Source organism: Mustela erminea, chromosome 6 (assembly GCF_009829155.1).
Source record: "Mustela erminea isolate mMusErm1 chromosome 6, mMusErm1.Pri, whole genome shotgun sequence".
Lineage (NCBI taxonomy): Eukaryota > Metazoa > Chordata > Mammalia > Carnivora > Mustelidae > Mustela > Mustela erminea.
In genome coordinates, this window is record NC_045619.1 from 8,591,527 (window position 1) to 8,604,954 (window position 13,428).

The 13,428-nt window shown below is 39.7% G+C and overlaps 1 protein-coding gene across 5 annotated transcripts in view; it reads left to right on the forward strand.

Annotated features, from left to right (window-relative positions):
- Positions 1–13,428, forward strand: part of ENTHD1 (ENTH domain containing 1) — a 106,812-nt gene that overhangs the window by 32,405 nt on the left and 60,979 nt on the right. For all 5 annotated transcript variants that reach the window (XR_004286601.1, XR_004286602.1, XM_032346206.1 and 2 more), the window contains exon 4: positions 8,654–8,772. Coding sequence is in view for 3 of the 5 variants with exons in the window: in XM_032346206.1 (XP_032202097.1) it covers positions 8,654–8,772 (119 nt within the window). In the remaining 2 variants the exon portion in view is untranslated. The remainder of the gene's footprint in view (positions 1–8,653; positions 8,773–13,428) is intronic.

The window sequence follows — 13,428 nt, forward strand, 5'->3', positions numbered from 1 at the left end:
CAACTATTAAAAAAGCATTTGTAAGTTTTACTCTTGTGGTAGGGAAAATTCTGAGAATAAGCCCCAATGACCCTTGTCTTTATATAATCCCCTCCCCTTTGAGAGGTGGGCGTTACCTGTGGATGATTACCTCCCATGATTATGTTACGTTGTATGTCAAAACAGCCATCAAAAAGAATGAAATCTTGCCATTTGCAATGACGTGGACGGAACTAGAAGTATTTTGCTAAACAAAATGTCAGTCAGAGAAAGACAAATATCATGATTTCATTCATATGTGGAATTTAAGAAACAAAACATATGAACATGGGGAAGGAAAGGAATAATAAGATAAAACTAGAGAGGAAGACAAACGCAGGAGACTCTTACCTATAAGAAACTGAGGGTTGCTGGGGGGTTGTGGGGGGGAGTGGAGTAATGGGGGATGGGCATTAAGGAGGACCCGTGAAGAAATGAGCACTGGGTGTTATATGCAACTGATGAATTACTAAATTCTACCTCTGAAACTACTAATACACTATATGTTAATTTATTCTAAGTAAATAATAGAATAAAAATAATGGATATCCTTTGTTTACTGATGTAAAATGCCTACCATTTTGTAGTTATTTTCCATTAAACAAATTTTCTAATAAAGCCACTTAACATTCCAAAAAAGGGGAAGGGAATGTCCAGACGAGCTTAATCCAATCACACACCATTTAAAAGCAGAGTTTTCCCCAGGTGGCAGAAGAGGAAGTCACAGATTCCAGGTGTGAGGATTTGATGCACCTTTACTGGGTTGAAAAGGAACTGGAGTGGTATCACTGGAGTGATTAAGGAACACAAGTGGCTTCTAGAACCTGAGAATGATCCCTGGTTGCCAGCCAGCAACCAAATGGGGACCTCAGTCCTACAAGCACAAGGAAACCAAATTCTGCTAACACCCTGAATGATCTTGGAAGTGGATTGCTCCCCAGAGTCTTCAGAGAAGAGTCCAGCTTGGCTAACACCTTGATTTTGGCCTTGTGAAACCCAAAGCAGAGCACCTGGCTAAGCCTGCCAGACAGCTGAGCTACAGAACGGCAGCATTGTTTTGGGCGTTGTTTTAAGCCGCTAAATTTATTGTAACTTTTGGCAGCAATAGAAAACTTCTAAAACTATATTAAATTCTCTTCATCAAAAAACACCCTATAAGAAGTGAAGAAGACAGTCCCAAACTAGGAGAAAAATTTCTAACATATGTAAGTGACAAAGGATTATCCAGAATATATAAAGAATTTCTGCACATCGGTGAGAAAAGGACAGCCCAACGGAAAAAAAATAGGAAGGAGCTATGGAAAGCATTTCCTAAAAAAAGAGGAGGAAACATGTAAGGCCAAGAAACATTGGAAAAAAAAAAAAAAAGCTCAACCTTGTATTGTCATACAGTAGCAACAATTCTAGAATGAAATCTATGAAAATACACAATTTACAATAACTTCCCAAACCATCTAATGCCATATTGTGAGGAACGTCCTTCTGTTCCTTGAAGTACATTCTCTTGTACATTTGGAGTCTATTTTTTGCATGCCGTCTTCCTCCCCCTCTCTCCGTCTCTTGCTCCCCCTCCCTTCCTCCTCCTCTTTTCCTCTTTTCCCCCTGGAATGTGTTTGTGGAGTTGCCGGGTCTCTTTCCATCTTGCTGATGCTCCGGCAGCTCTCGCGAGGCAGTGTGTTTTGAAGGCAATGAGGAGTTAAGAGTTAAGCACTTGGGTCCTGGCACTTTACTGACCGGACTTGAATCCTGACGCAGTCTGTGTGGACTGTGTGCCCTTGGACACGCAAGCTTTTGTAGCACAATGTAAAATGAGGATAATATGGTTTCCATCCACAGAGTTGTCTTAAGGAAAAGAGGAGATAGAGGGACAGCACCATCATATTCAGCAGTTACAGGCTCAGACACACTGAGTGATTTCTTCACTCTTCCCACCATGTTTGAGACCAGTTTGTTTTCTCCACTGAGCTGTGGTTTTAGTGCTGTTTCTTATTTTATCCATTTTCTGCAGCAGTGAGGAAGGGAAGCCTTCATGAGGCCTTACATGATCTTATTTAGAACACCTGGGCTCTGCTCTGTCCTCTGAACATTTTGTGCAGGATCCTGCTCATCCTGTCTAGCTGGGAAATGTGTCCTGCTGCCCTGGGGTGGGGAGATGCTCTTGAACTTCAGATCATCCACGCAATTCAGTGTGAAACTGTAGCTTTCACTTCCATGAAAGTGTCAGCATCTGTATTTACTCACTCTGGCACACCTCTTTTTTTCCCCTTTACCAATTTCCACCTCTTCTTAGTCATAAGGAGTGAGAAAAGCATTGTCCGCTCAGTTCTCCTTGTTCTAGACATGTGGATAGTGACAAGAAATCTCAGAATCTTTTTTTTTTTTTTTTTAAGGATTTTATTTATTCATTTGTCAGAGAAAAAGGAGAGCGGAGTGGTAGGCAGAGGGAGAAGCAGGCTCCCTGCTGAGCAAGGGCCCCAAAGCAGGACTCTATCCAAGGACCCTGAGATCATGACCCGAGCCAAAGGTAGAGGCTTAATGGACTGAGTCCCTGCCCCACGTGTCCCTGAGAAATCTCAGAATCTGATCAACTCATCACTATCACATTTGGGGGACAGGGAATGCTTTCTTTGGCCACCAGTCATTTTCCTCTTAAAAATTTTTGGTTGTATCTGTTTTCATGTTAGATTGCTGTTGTACATTTTTTAAAAATTAGTTTTGACTTTTTTAAAACTTCTTAAGTTTTAGGATGGAAATGTGTGTTTCGAAGGCAGTAAAGATGGGGTGCCGTTTCAGTGTGCTGTCTTAACCTAGGAGCCAGCCCTGAACACTTAATCCTGCTCGCGCAGTGACTGTGTGCTCCTCCTCTCTGTGGCTGAGCTCTTAACGCGGTCTGGGCGTTTTCCCGTTCCCAGTTAGTCCTAAGAAAGAACTGCTGGCAGTGTCTCAAATTTTGTATGCTATTGTTAGCAAAACACAGAAATAAAATTGCCTTAACTCCCATTTTAGGATCTCCTGCAACAAAAGTTTGTCTTTTCTCACCTTTTCTCATCTACCAATTTAAAATTTGATTTTTAAAATTGCTTAAACATCTCTGCTTTCTTATTCTTTGTGTTTTCGTGGGGGGGTGGAGCCTTTTCTCTGCTAATCTCAAAATTCGCCTTTCAAAAAAGATTTACAGTACTCACACTCTACCTCCAATTCCTCTGCAGCATTTCTCAGGGTCTGCAGGTGGGGTCTGCCGTGGACTTTGTGGTGCCCCCCCAGACCCTGTCTCCCAGATCAAGGCACTCATTCCCTCTGCTGCTGGGAGGGTGGGCAGCTGAGGGGGTCTCAGCTCAGTCCTTCTCTAGGAATTCCTAACAGTTAAAGGGAACCTCTTGGCTCAAGGTCACAGTCCCTTCCTGAGGGAAATGACATCCAGTGGTCCATGGTTGTGGCTGGGCTACTCCCTTGCTTCAAGGCAGGATCACAGTGAAGAGCCATCCCAGCTCCACAGCTCCTGGCAGATCGGTCACGGCCTCTGCTGCAGCCACGTGACAGATGAGTTTCTCCCTTGGCCCGGTCCTGCCTTCCCCGCTCCTCACCGGTGCTGATACAGAAGGTGCTCACTCCCTAGTGTATCTCCCTCACACAAACTTGAGCCTTGGGATCTGCTTCCTGGGGAACCCAACCTATGACAATGGCTTTTGCTCGAGGTGTATGTATGGAGTATCATAATATGTGTGTGTCCACGAGGAAAGAGAATTATAAAGCAAATGGAGCAAAACGTTAACAATTGGTAAACCTAGATAAAGAGTGGGAGTTCCGTGTAGTCTTCTAGCAGCAATATTTCCATAAGTTTGAAGTAATTACGAAATGAAAGTTTAAAAAATTAGAACAAACATCTATTACTTGAAGATGCTTAAGTGCAATTATGCTCCAAGACAGTGAAGTTGTTAAGGTTCCAAACTCATGATTCTGCAAAAGTTAGATATAAAGATAATCACTATGAGACTTCCCCATCTTATCAGTTCATCAGCCCACGGAGTATTTTCTTTGGTAGATGTGTTTTCTTTTTAAAGCTGATTTTGTTAAGTAAATGACTTACCTTACACCTGAAAGGATGCTGTCAATACATAGCAATGCTATTTATTAGATTAAATAATAAGTGGAGGAATTTGGGAATTTACATAATTTGTGCCACATTTTGGTTCCAAAGTGTGCTCTTGCCTTGTTAATGTCTGATGATTTGAATGTCAGTTTGCTATCTCATCTAAGAAATATCTCAGGGCTGCCAGTTCTGCTCTGCGGTATTATCTGAGTTGCACAGGCTCACTGAAATCTACAGGCTCTCTCTCAATGGTTTCCTCCCGGCACCTCCAGCTTTGGTATCTAACCTCTCATCTTCGAATGACCCGATAGCATCACTGCCTCAGCACCTTCACTTTTCCCTCTGGGGTTTCATATTTGCACACGAGTCCCCCTGACTTGTGACTTCACTGTCTCAACTGGTAAACAGCTTATAATACCAATGGGCCTTCATTTCCCTAAGAAACTAAACTTGTGCTCTCGCCTTGCACTTGCTTGTGAAAATCCAGAAATAAATCTGGTGTAATCACCTAATTTAATTAAGCACACCTCACTTCCAGTGCTGTGCTGGTACTAAAAAAAAAAGTCTCAATGAATTTCCATAGACTCACTATGTTCTAACTGCCTTCTTTCTTGCCCTAGAAGATTATTTAATATAGGTTTAGAATATTTTAGCTGTTTAGCCTAAAATGTGTCTCTAAATATTCAAGATATTTTTTCTTTCACAGTTCTTGCTGTCCTTCAGTTTTCTTCACACTTTAATTCAAAGTTAACTTCCTGCAATTGTTATTAATCTACCTTTGTGATGTCTAAACCTAAGTCTGTATCACTTGAAGGATAATTTTGTTGCTGAATATTCAAAGAGTGATCATAAAGGTAGTTCCTGATGAATCACATGAAAGTACAGAGATGATCTAAGCCTCAAACCCCTACTGTTTGCCAGTAATCATTATAAAATCTCTGGGCCCCCAAATAAGCTCATTTTAATTATTCATTTTCATGTGACATTAGGAGAAGATGAAAAGTTAGAGTCATCATTGCAAATTTCTTATTCTTTCTTCGGTGTCTTTGGCATATATCATACTCCTTTTGCCCACGTAGCTCCTTCTACTTGGGATAATTTCTCATTCTACACTGATCAGGATCCTAGTCATCCTTCAAAGCCTTGTTCAAATTCTACTTCCTATATGAGGCGCTTTCTGGTTAGTGCACACTGGGTTATTTTTTTCCTCCTTAGAATGCTTATTCCCAAAGTTCGTTAATTTAAGAAAGTTCGGCACGGTCTTATTTTCCTCTAATTGTTTCCCATTAAGTCTGTGTGTCAGTCTTACCTCCTGAGTCTGGCTATAAACTTTCTGAAGGCGAGAACCACTGTGTCTTAGACTGTTGGTTTTCAAGCTATTTTTCTTGCATAGCCCCTAAAGTGATTTTGAAAAATTAAATACCTCCTGCATTTTTTTTTAGGTTGCCATGTGAAATTGTATCACAAGTCGCTGCAAAGGACACAATTCAAAATACTGACATTAAGGACAAAAGAAAACAAAATGAAACGGTTCTATGAGACTTTTAATAGTATCTAAAGGAACCTAAACACTGCGTAACTGCTACCTGCAGCCATTCATTTGAAAAAACACAGTCTTGGGGCGCCTGGGTGGCTCAGTGGGTTAAGCCTCTGCCTTCGGCTCAGGTCATGATCTCAGAGTCCTGGGATCGAGTCCCGCATCAGGCTCTCTGCTCAGCGGAGAGCCTGCTTCCCTCTCTCTCTCTCTGCCTGCCTCTCCATCTACTTGTGATTTCTCTCTGTCAAATAAATAAATAAAATCTTTAAAAAAAAAAAAACAGTCTTTAACTGTTGGAAGCTTTACATCACGTAATTTCTTTTTCTCCTTGAATTCATATTTCTCCTCTACATCCCTCGTAGGATTTCATCCTATTAGAAAGTATTTTGATGCCTGGAAGTCCTCTTTACATCAAACATGTATATAAATTGAAATTACATTTTCTAGGTCCAGAGGCTTTTAAGTGGTAAAATATTCTTTCTAGATTGATTTATCATTACAATTACTTTTAGCACACAATTGATCAAAACCAAAACCATGTAAGTATATTATAGTTTTTATAAATACTCAAAAAGAATACCATTTTATTGGAAATGCATGTTTCTATGAGATACACGGAGCTGCTTATTGACCCACCTATGAATATTACTTACTGCTGGAAGTAAGCAGGGTTCAGCATAAATTCTGTTTCTTTTTTACATTTTTATGGATGGAAATGCTAAGAAGACTTTTTCACATAAAATTGTAGGTGGGAATAGAAGGTGTTTTATTATAGCAATGTCAGTCAATTCGATGAATTCCTTTTAAGTAATATTCCAGAATTATATAGTAATTTATTATAAAAATGGTTTTCATCTCTTGTCAGCTGTTGACTTGATTAGGTCTGTCTTCAGTGTTGTTGAAAGCAAAGAAACGGAAACAACCCTCATAGAAAAAGATTTGTTAAACAGTCATTAGGAGTAATGGACTTTCTCAGTTTTGGGGAATAATATCAAAAAAACCTTTACTAAAATTTATCAGATTATTAATTATTGCCAGTTACACTTTAACACAATATACTCACAAAGTGTGAAAAAGAAAAACATTCATCGTGGAATGCGTGTTAGTATAACAATTTTTGAGATTATTTCATATGCTTTCAATATGTCTCAGCAGTTCTTCAGAACTACAGATCTCGTTTATTCTACTTTTGGAAAACATTGACCGTATTTACCTAGTTGGCAAAGCTAGCCTTTATTGTCAGAATAGTCTGCTAGATCAGATTTCAACTTTCTTTCAGAAAACATCTTACTTCATTCAAATAAACATCACTGTGATTGCACTCACGTTCTTGAATTCTTCTCCTAGGGGAGATGGCTAAGATGTGGAGCCTTGTTGTAAGTCTGTCGCTTTGATGAAAGAAGTTGCCCCGTCTCCCGTGCTTGTGCTTTCCTTTTGTCCTCCTCAGAAGTGATGCATTTTTGGACAACAGCTGAGGGATGAAAAGCACAGGACATTAAATGAAATTTGTCAACTGTCCCGCTCTTCCATACTGTAATAGGTCTGAAAACCAAACACTCCAGTATGGACCAAAATACTGTGCTATTTATGTCCTGCTTTGCCATTAAGAGAAATATGTGTAAAGTAGGACAAATTTTGGAGCTTTACTTTGGGTTTTTCCTGCCTTGGTTGAAGGAGGCTTCCCTACCCCCCAGTCTTTTCTACTGTTGTACTGTTCTACTGTTGTTTGTTTCGATGGCTCTAAGAGTGGTAGCCTAAAGGAAGATGCATCGTAATAAGATGGGAAGAGGATGGGTCTGTCTGTGTAAAGTGAAAGGAAACCGACTATGAAAGCGGAAGAGGGAAGAACTGGCCTGATGCTTCCACACAGTCCCGTTCTTAGGCAGATCAGTTTTTGGAAAGAGTATATATAAAAGTGGTAGGTCTGGACATTGAGTTCTTTAAAACTGTGTATGCCCACCTGGCCTTTGGGAAGTCTTTAAGTACCCCAGTGGTATGCAAATACCGGTTTGAAGATCGCTTCCTTACACTTATTGTACCCGGTAGCATGCTGAGAGAGAGTTGGCGGTAATACTTCGTTACGCAGTAATTCAGATAGAAAGAAAGGAGGGAGGGGCTCCTGGGTGGCTCACAGGGTTAAAGCCTCTGCTTTCGGCTTGGGTCATGATCCCAGGGTTCTGGGATGGAGCCCCGCATTGGGCTCTCTGCTCTGCGGGGAGCCTGCTTCTTCCTCTCTTTCTGTCTGCCTCTCTGCCTAGTTGTGATCTCTGTCAAATAAATAAATAAAAAGAAAGAAAGAAAGGAGGGGTGCCTGGGTGGCTCAGTGGGTAAGCATCTGACTTGGTCTTGGCTAAGGTCATGATCTCAGAGTCCCGAGAATCTGTGACAGGCTCCATGTTGGGTGCAGAGGCCGCTTGGGATTCTCTCTCTCCCTACACCTTTGCCCTCCCCACCCAGGAAGAGAAAAGGTAGAAAGGAAAACAGCAACTACAAAACCATTACATTCAGTTAAAACATACAAGGAGAAATCTCTTATTTCACTGGCATAGCATGTTTAAAATTTTTTTAAATTTTGTTTAAAAGTGCTTTCTCATCATACAGCCTACACCTCATATACGTGAACACTTGACATGCACACTGCAGTAATGAAGTTCTTTTAAATATTAATTGGGATAATTCTAGTTGTCATTCCTGCTTTTGCTAAGGATATTTTTCATACAATAATTTTCTATACTGTATTGTGCCTTATTTAAAAAAGATGTTTCAAATAATAAAGCATACAATAAAAGTGTTGATGGGTAAAAAGGCTAGAATCAAAGTTATATTTTTAAATTGGCCTAAATTTGTCAATTATTATGAAGGGATAAACTGAAATGACTGTTGGCCCAGGAGGTACCTGTTGCAGACAAAACGGGTCTTCAGAAGTAATCAGCTTAAAAATTGGGAGCTAACATAAAAACGTTACTATTTTTTGCCAAAGTGAAATCTTAGCTTTATGTTGTTGACAGAAAACACTTCCAAGGCAGGAGCGAAACAAGAGCAGTGCCAAGACACTCAGTTGCCTAGTGGAACCGTGTTGTCTCAGGGAACACTACCGGTCAAGACTAATGCTTGGAAATCCACAGAGGTAAGTCACTTGCAGCCGTTTCCTGTTGCTGCTCTAACAAATCACCGCCAACCCAGTGCCTTAAATCAGCACAAATGGGTTATTTTACAGTTCTGTAGGTTAGAAGTCTGACACGGGTCTCACTGGGCTCACATCCAGGCGTCTGCAGGCCGCATTCCTCTCTGGAGGCCCAAGGGGAGAATTTGTCTCCTTGTCCTTTCCAGCTGCAGCTACATGTGTTCTGAGAGAAATGGTGCTTGTCTTTGAACTTCATTTTTGTTGGCTTTTTTTTGCTATACACAGTTTTAAATAAGAATAAGTTTAGATTATCGAAGTTTCCCTTTATAGCTGATCTTTTAAAAACATCTTATTTGAGAAATTCTTTTTATGCCAATATAATAAAGATCTCTGACTTTTTCTTCTAAATGGACTCCTTGTGCCCTCTAGAATTTTATTATATAGCGTAAGATGGGTTTTGTTGTCTTTGCACCCCTGTAGATAAATAATATTTTGGTTGTTGGACAGTCCATCTTTCTCTCCTCATCTAAAAAAACCTTTTTTTGTGAAATAAAATTATAGACTTGGAGGCAGCTGCAGCTATAGGTACAGAGTCCCAAGTACCCCGTACCCAGCATCTCTTCCCCCCACCCCCCACCCCCCCATCCCCCCACTGGCATCGTCTGTGACTGTGGTACGAGTCACGGTATTGAAACAGAGATGGCCGTCGCTGTGTTACTGCTGACTGACTGCAGGCCTTACTCAGTTTCCAAATTTTCAATTCAGTATTCAGTTTTTTAACCTGTATTTATGTATGTGTGTTTGGGGGGGGCAGTTTCCTAAGCAATTTTATTCCAAGTATAGATTCATGTTATCAGCACCAAAATCAAGATCCAGAAGTGTTATGTCCATACAAAAGCGGTCTGTCCTGCTGCCCACACTGTCTCCTCCCCACCCCTTAACCACCTCATGCCCTGATAGCCCTAATCTCTTCTCCATCTCTATAGTTTTATTATTTCTAGAATGTTATGTAAATGGACCCTGACAATATACAACATTTTGAGAGTTTTTTATTCCCCCACTCAATATAATACTCTTGAGATCCATTCAGGCTGTGACGTTTTCATATCTCTAGGATAAATGCCTAAGGATGTGATTGCTGAGGGGTGTGGTAAGTGCATACTAAATTTGGTTAAAAAAAAAAAAAAAAAGGTCCAACTGTTTTCTAGAGCAGCTATAACATTTTGCATTCCCACCAGCAGTGTATGAGAGCTCCAGTTTCCCTGCGTCCTCACCAACTTTTGCCATTACCGTTTTTATTTTAGATATTTGAATAGGTCTGTGATGATACCTCATTGTGGTTTTAATTTGTGTTTCCCAAATAGCTAATGATGTCGAGCATTTTTTTCATGTGCTCCTTTGTACCATCATAACTTCTCTTTGGTGAAATGTATGTTCAGATCTTTTGCCCATTTTCTTTCTTTTTTTTTTTTTTTAAAGATTTTATTTATTTATCTGACAGAGAGAGACCACAAGTAGGCAGAGAGGCAGGCAGAGAGAGAGAGGGAAGCAGGCTCCCCGCCGAGCAGAGAGCCCAATGCGGGACTCAATCCCAGGACCCTGAGATCATGACCCGAGCCGAAGGCAATGGCTTAACCCACTGAGCCAGCCAGGTGTCCCTTTTGCCCATTTTCTAATTGAACTGTTTGCTTATCACCATTGAGTTTTGAGAGTTCCTCGCATGTTCTGAATACCATCATGTTTCTGTTCGTGCTCTTATCCATGAAGATGTCTGTCTTGTTTCTGAGCATGACCTGTGTCTTTAATTTTAACATTCGTATTTTCTCTGCCATTGCTGTGTGTTTGGGGAAGGTTGGTATCCCCAAAGTGTGAACTTACAGAACCATCTTGACTGGCAATCTGTTCAACTCAAGATTATTTGCAATGATCTCATTCGCTCATTTGTTTTTCTGTTTTGTGTATGTTTCTCCTTCTAAGGCAAGCTCCTTGAGAGTAGAAACCATTTTAGTCTTACTCGTTACTGAATCTTTATTTGCCAAATATTTGTTAATGAAGAAATGACTGAATAGTAGATGCTCCATATTAACTTCCCTCTTTCCCTTTCTTGTAAAAGAGACGTATTTGGTCTTCCGCTTGGCCTGCCACTGTTCCAGTGAGAGTGGCTGGAATTATCTATTCACCATCTGTTCCCAACCCTTTCCCGAACTCAGTTAGGTATTGGATTTACCTGATTTTCTAGCAGCTCAGAGAAGTACATAAAATTAAAATTTCACTGTTCCTTAATTGCACTGTAGCCCACAGACTGAAAATCTGTAGATTATGACGTGGGAAGCAAAGGCAGAAGAAAAGTCATCAAATGTCCTTATTACTTATAGTCCATTGATAAGTCCTTGAAACAGGCAGAGTGACATTCCTCTAGGGACTCAGCTGCCTAAATGTTAATACTTTGCCAAGGGCAAAAGGTAATCTTAACCCAACCTCCAGGACCCTGTAAGTCTACTTTAACATAAAAAGATGCCTTTGGAAACTTCCTTTACCTCTACCCTCCCACTCCTGCCCCCCCCATACATGTTGGCAATCATCTTCCAAGCATATGACCCACTGATATACATCTGAAGGGTCTCATGACTGAGGGCTTACTAAACAATAATAAATGACTTTTCCCAACAATAGTTAACCCCCTCAGGATCCTGAAAACCTTCCTTCCTAAATACCTGGGAGGCTTACACCATCCCTAACCCCCTCCCAACTTGAAAGTATATAATCGGCCGCTCCTCAAGACCCCAGTGCAGCTCTTTCTGCCCACAGGTCCTGTGCCCATGCTTTAATAAAACCACCTTTTTACACCAAAGACGTCTCAAGATTTCTTTCTTAGCTGTTAGCTTCAAACCCTAAAGTCTTTCCTATATCACATTATTTTTTAAAAATTGACTCTAAGTAAAATTGATTCTTAAATTTGAGACCAGTTTTATTTGCTGCTGCTGGCTTTTAAGGGAGAAAATAGACTTGAATAATCTTACATGCTTTGGACTCTAACAAAGGCATAAAATAGCACCTGGCTTTTTTGTATCAGTCTTCCACTTCTCATTATTACTGTTTTCTCTTACTTGAGAGGAACCACTATAACTGATTTACATCATTCAGCATCTTCCATCAGTTAGCATGAAATGGTGCCCTTCTCTCAAAAGAAGTTTAAAGCTGGATTTTCCTTTTTCAATTCATTAGCACTATATCGTGACACGATTCCATCATTCTATTGACAAGCATCTCCTCTTCTTACCATCAGGAACATTTGATGCAACCCAGTATGTCCTCTTCAGAAATCTCCTTTTGTGGCAGAAGACAACACCTACCAGGCTGAACAGTAAAATCCAATTGTTGTTGCCAAATGTACTACATCTACATTAAAATTCTCATGTTCTTAATAAGAATGAAATAGAAATGATACTGTTGATTGCTTAGGCAGATGAAGGGTGCTTAAAAATATCTTTTAAAAACTTTAAATAGAAACCTCTTTATTCTCTTTCTACAAATGAAAGAATGATCTAAAAGCAGTAAATAAAATTCTTAACAGAATAGGGCTTTCAAAAGCAGAACAGCGCTCGCCTGTGATACTTTCAAAACTAAGAAAAGCCTGCGAATGTATGACACTTAGACAAGGATATGTTTTTTCTCTGCGTACTGTCCAGAATTTTTATTATTAAATTTGCTAATTAGTAAGGTTATATGTAGCTTTTCGCCACCTTGAAAGACCTTCCTCTTTTCCTGTTTGAGGAGATTCAATAATAAGGGTTATGGTTTTTTTTTTTTTTTGTCACAGTTGTTTCTATAGCAACAGATAGGGATGCTACGAATTGGTTCACACAAAATTAAAGCTGACCAAAGCCTTCAGTCTAGTTGTGAGTTGCTAAATTGCTAGTGATGGAAGATAAATGTTTATTTCCTACTGTCTTTGTTTATTATTTTGCTAAATGAAGAGTAAACAGTTTTTATCCTCGGGTTTATTAGCATATCATTCATTATGTTTGCAAAATTTGAACTCATCATAGCTCTTAGAGAAGTGGAAATTATACCCATTCTAATCATGCTAACCCAGCATCCCTTTACTTCTTTTCTGCGTCATTACCTCATGCTTAAAAGTCCTTTTTTATTTTCATGTTTGTATTTTTATTCTTTTTGAGTTGGAAGATAATTATGGGGAAAAGTTCAAACGATATGAAATGGTAACGAGTGAAAGTTTCTTCTTAATTCCGTGTGCACCTTCTATTCCCTTCTTCAGAGGCATCCATTACTAACTAGGTTCTTTGAGATTTGGGAGGGAAATTTTCTGTGTCCGTGCATTTCTTTAACCTAAAGGGATCCGTTCAGTATGTACTGCTCCGCAGTGTGCTGTGAACTAAGCGATACATCTTGGACATCTTTTTAAGTAATCAGTGTAATCATTGAATATATATCGTCCCAAATTTTTTTTGCTAAACTGTAGATTATGAATTCCTTTCTCTATCAGTCTGTATAACTGCCGTATTCTTGATGCGTAAATGAATCTTCATTTATTTCATCACCCCCTGAATATTTTTATATTTTTGTCTATTGAAAGCAATGTTGTAATAATGGCTCTTATATACATTTTGATGTTGTCCTAAAAGTGGAGTTATTAAA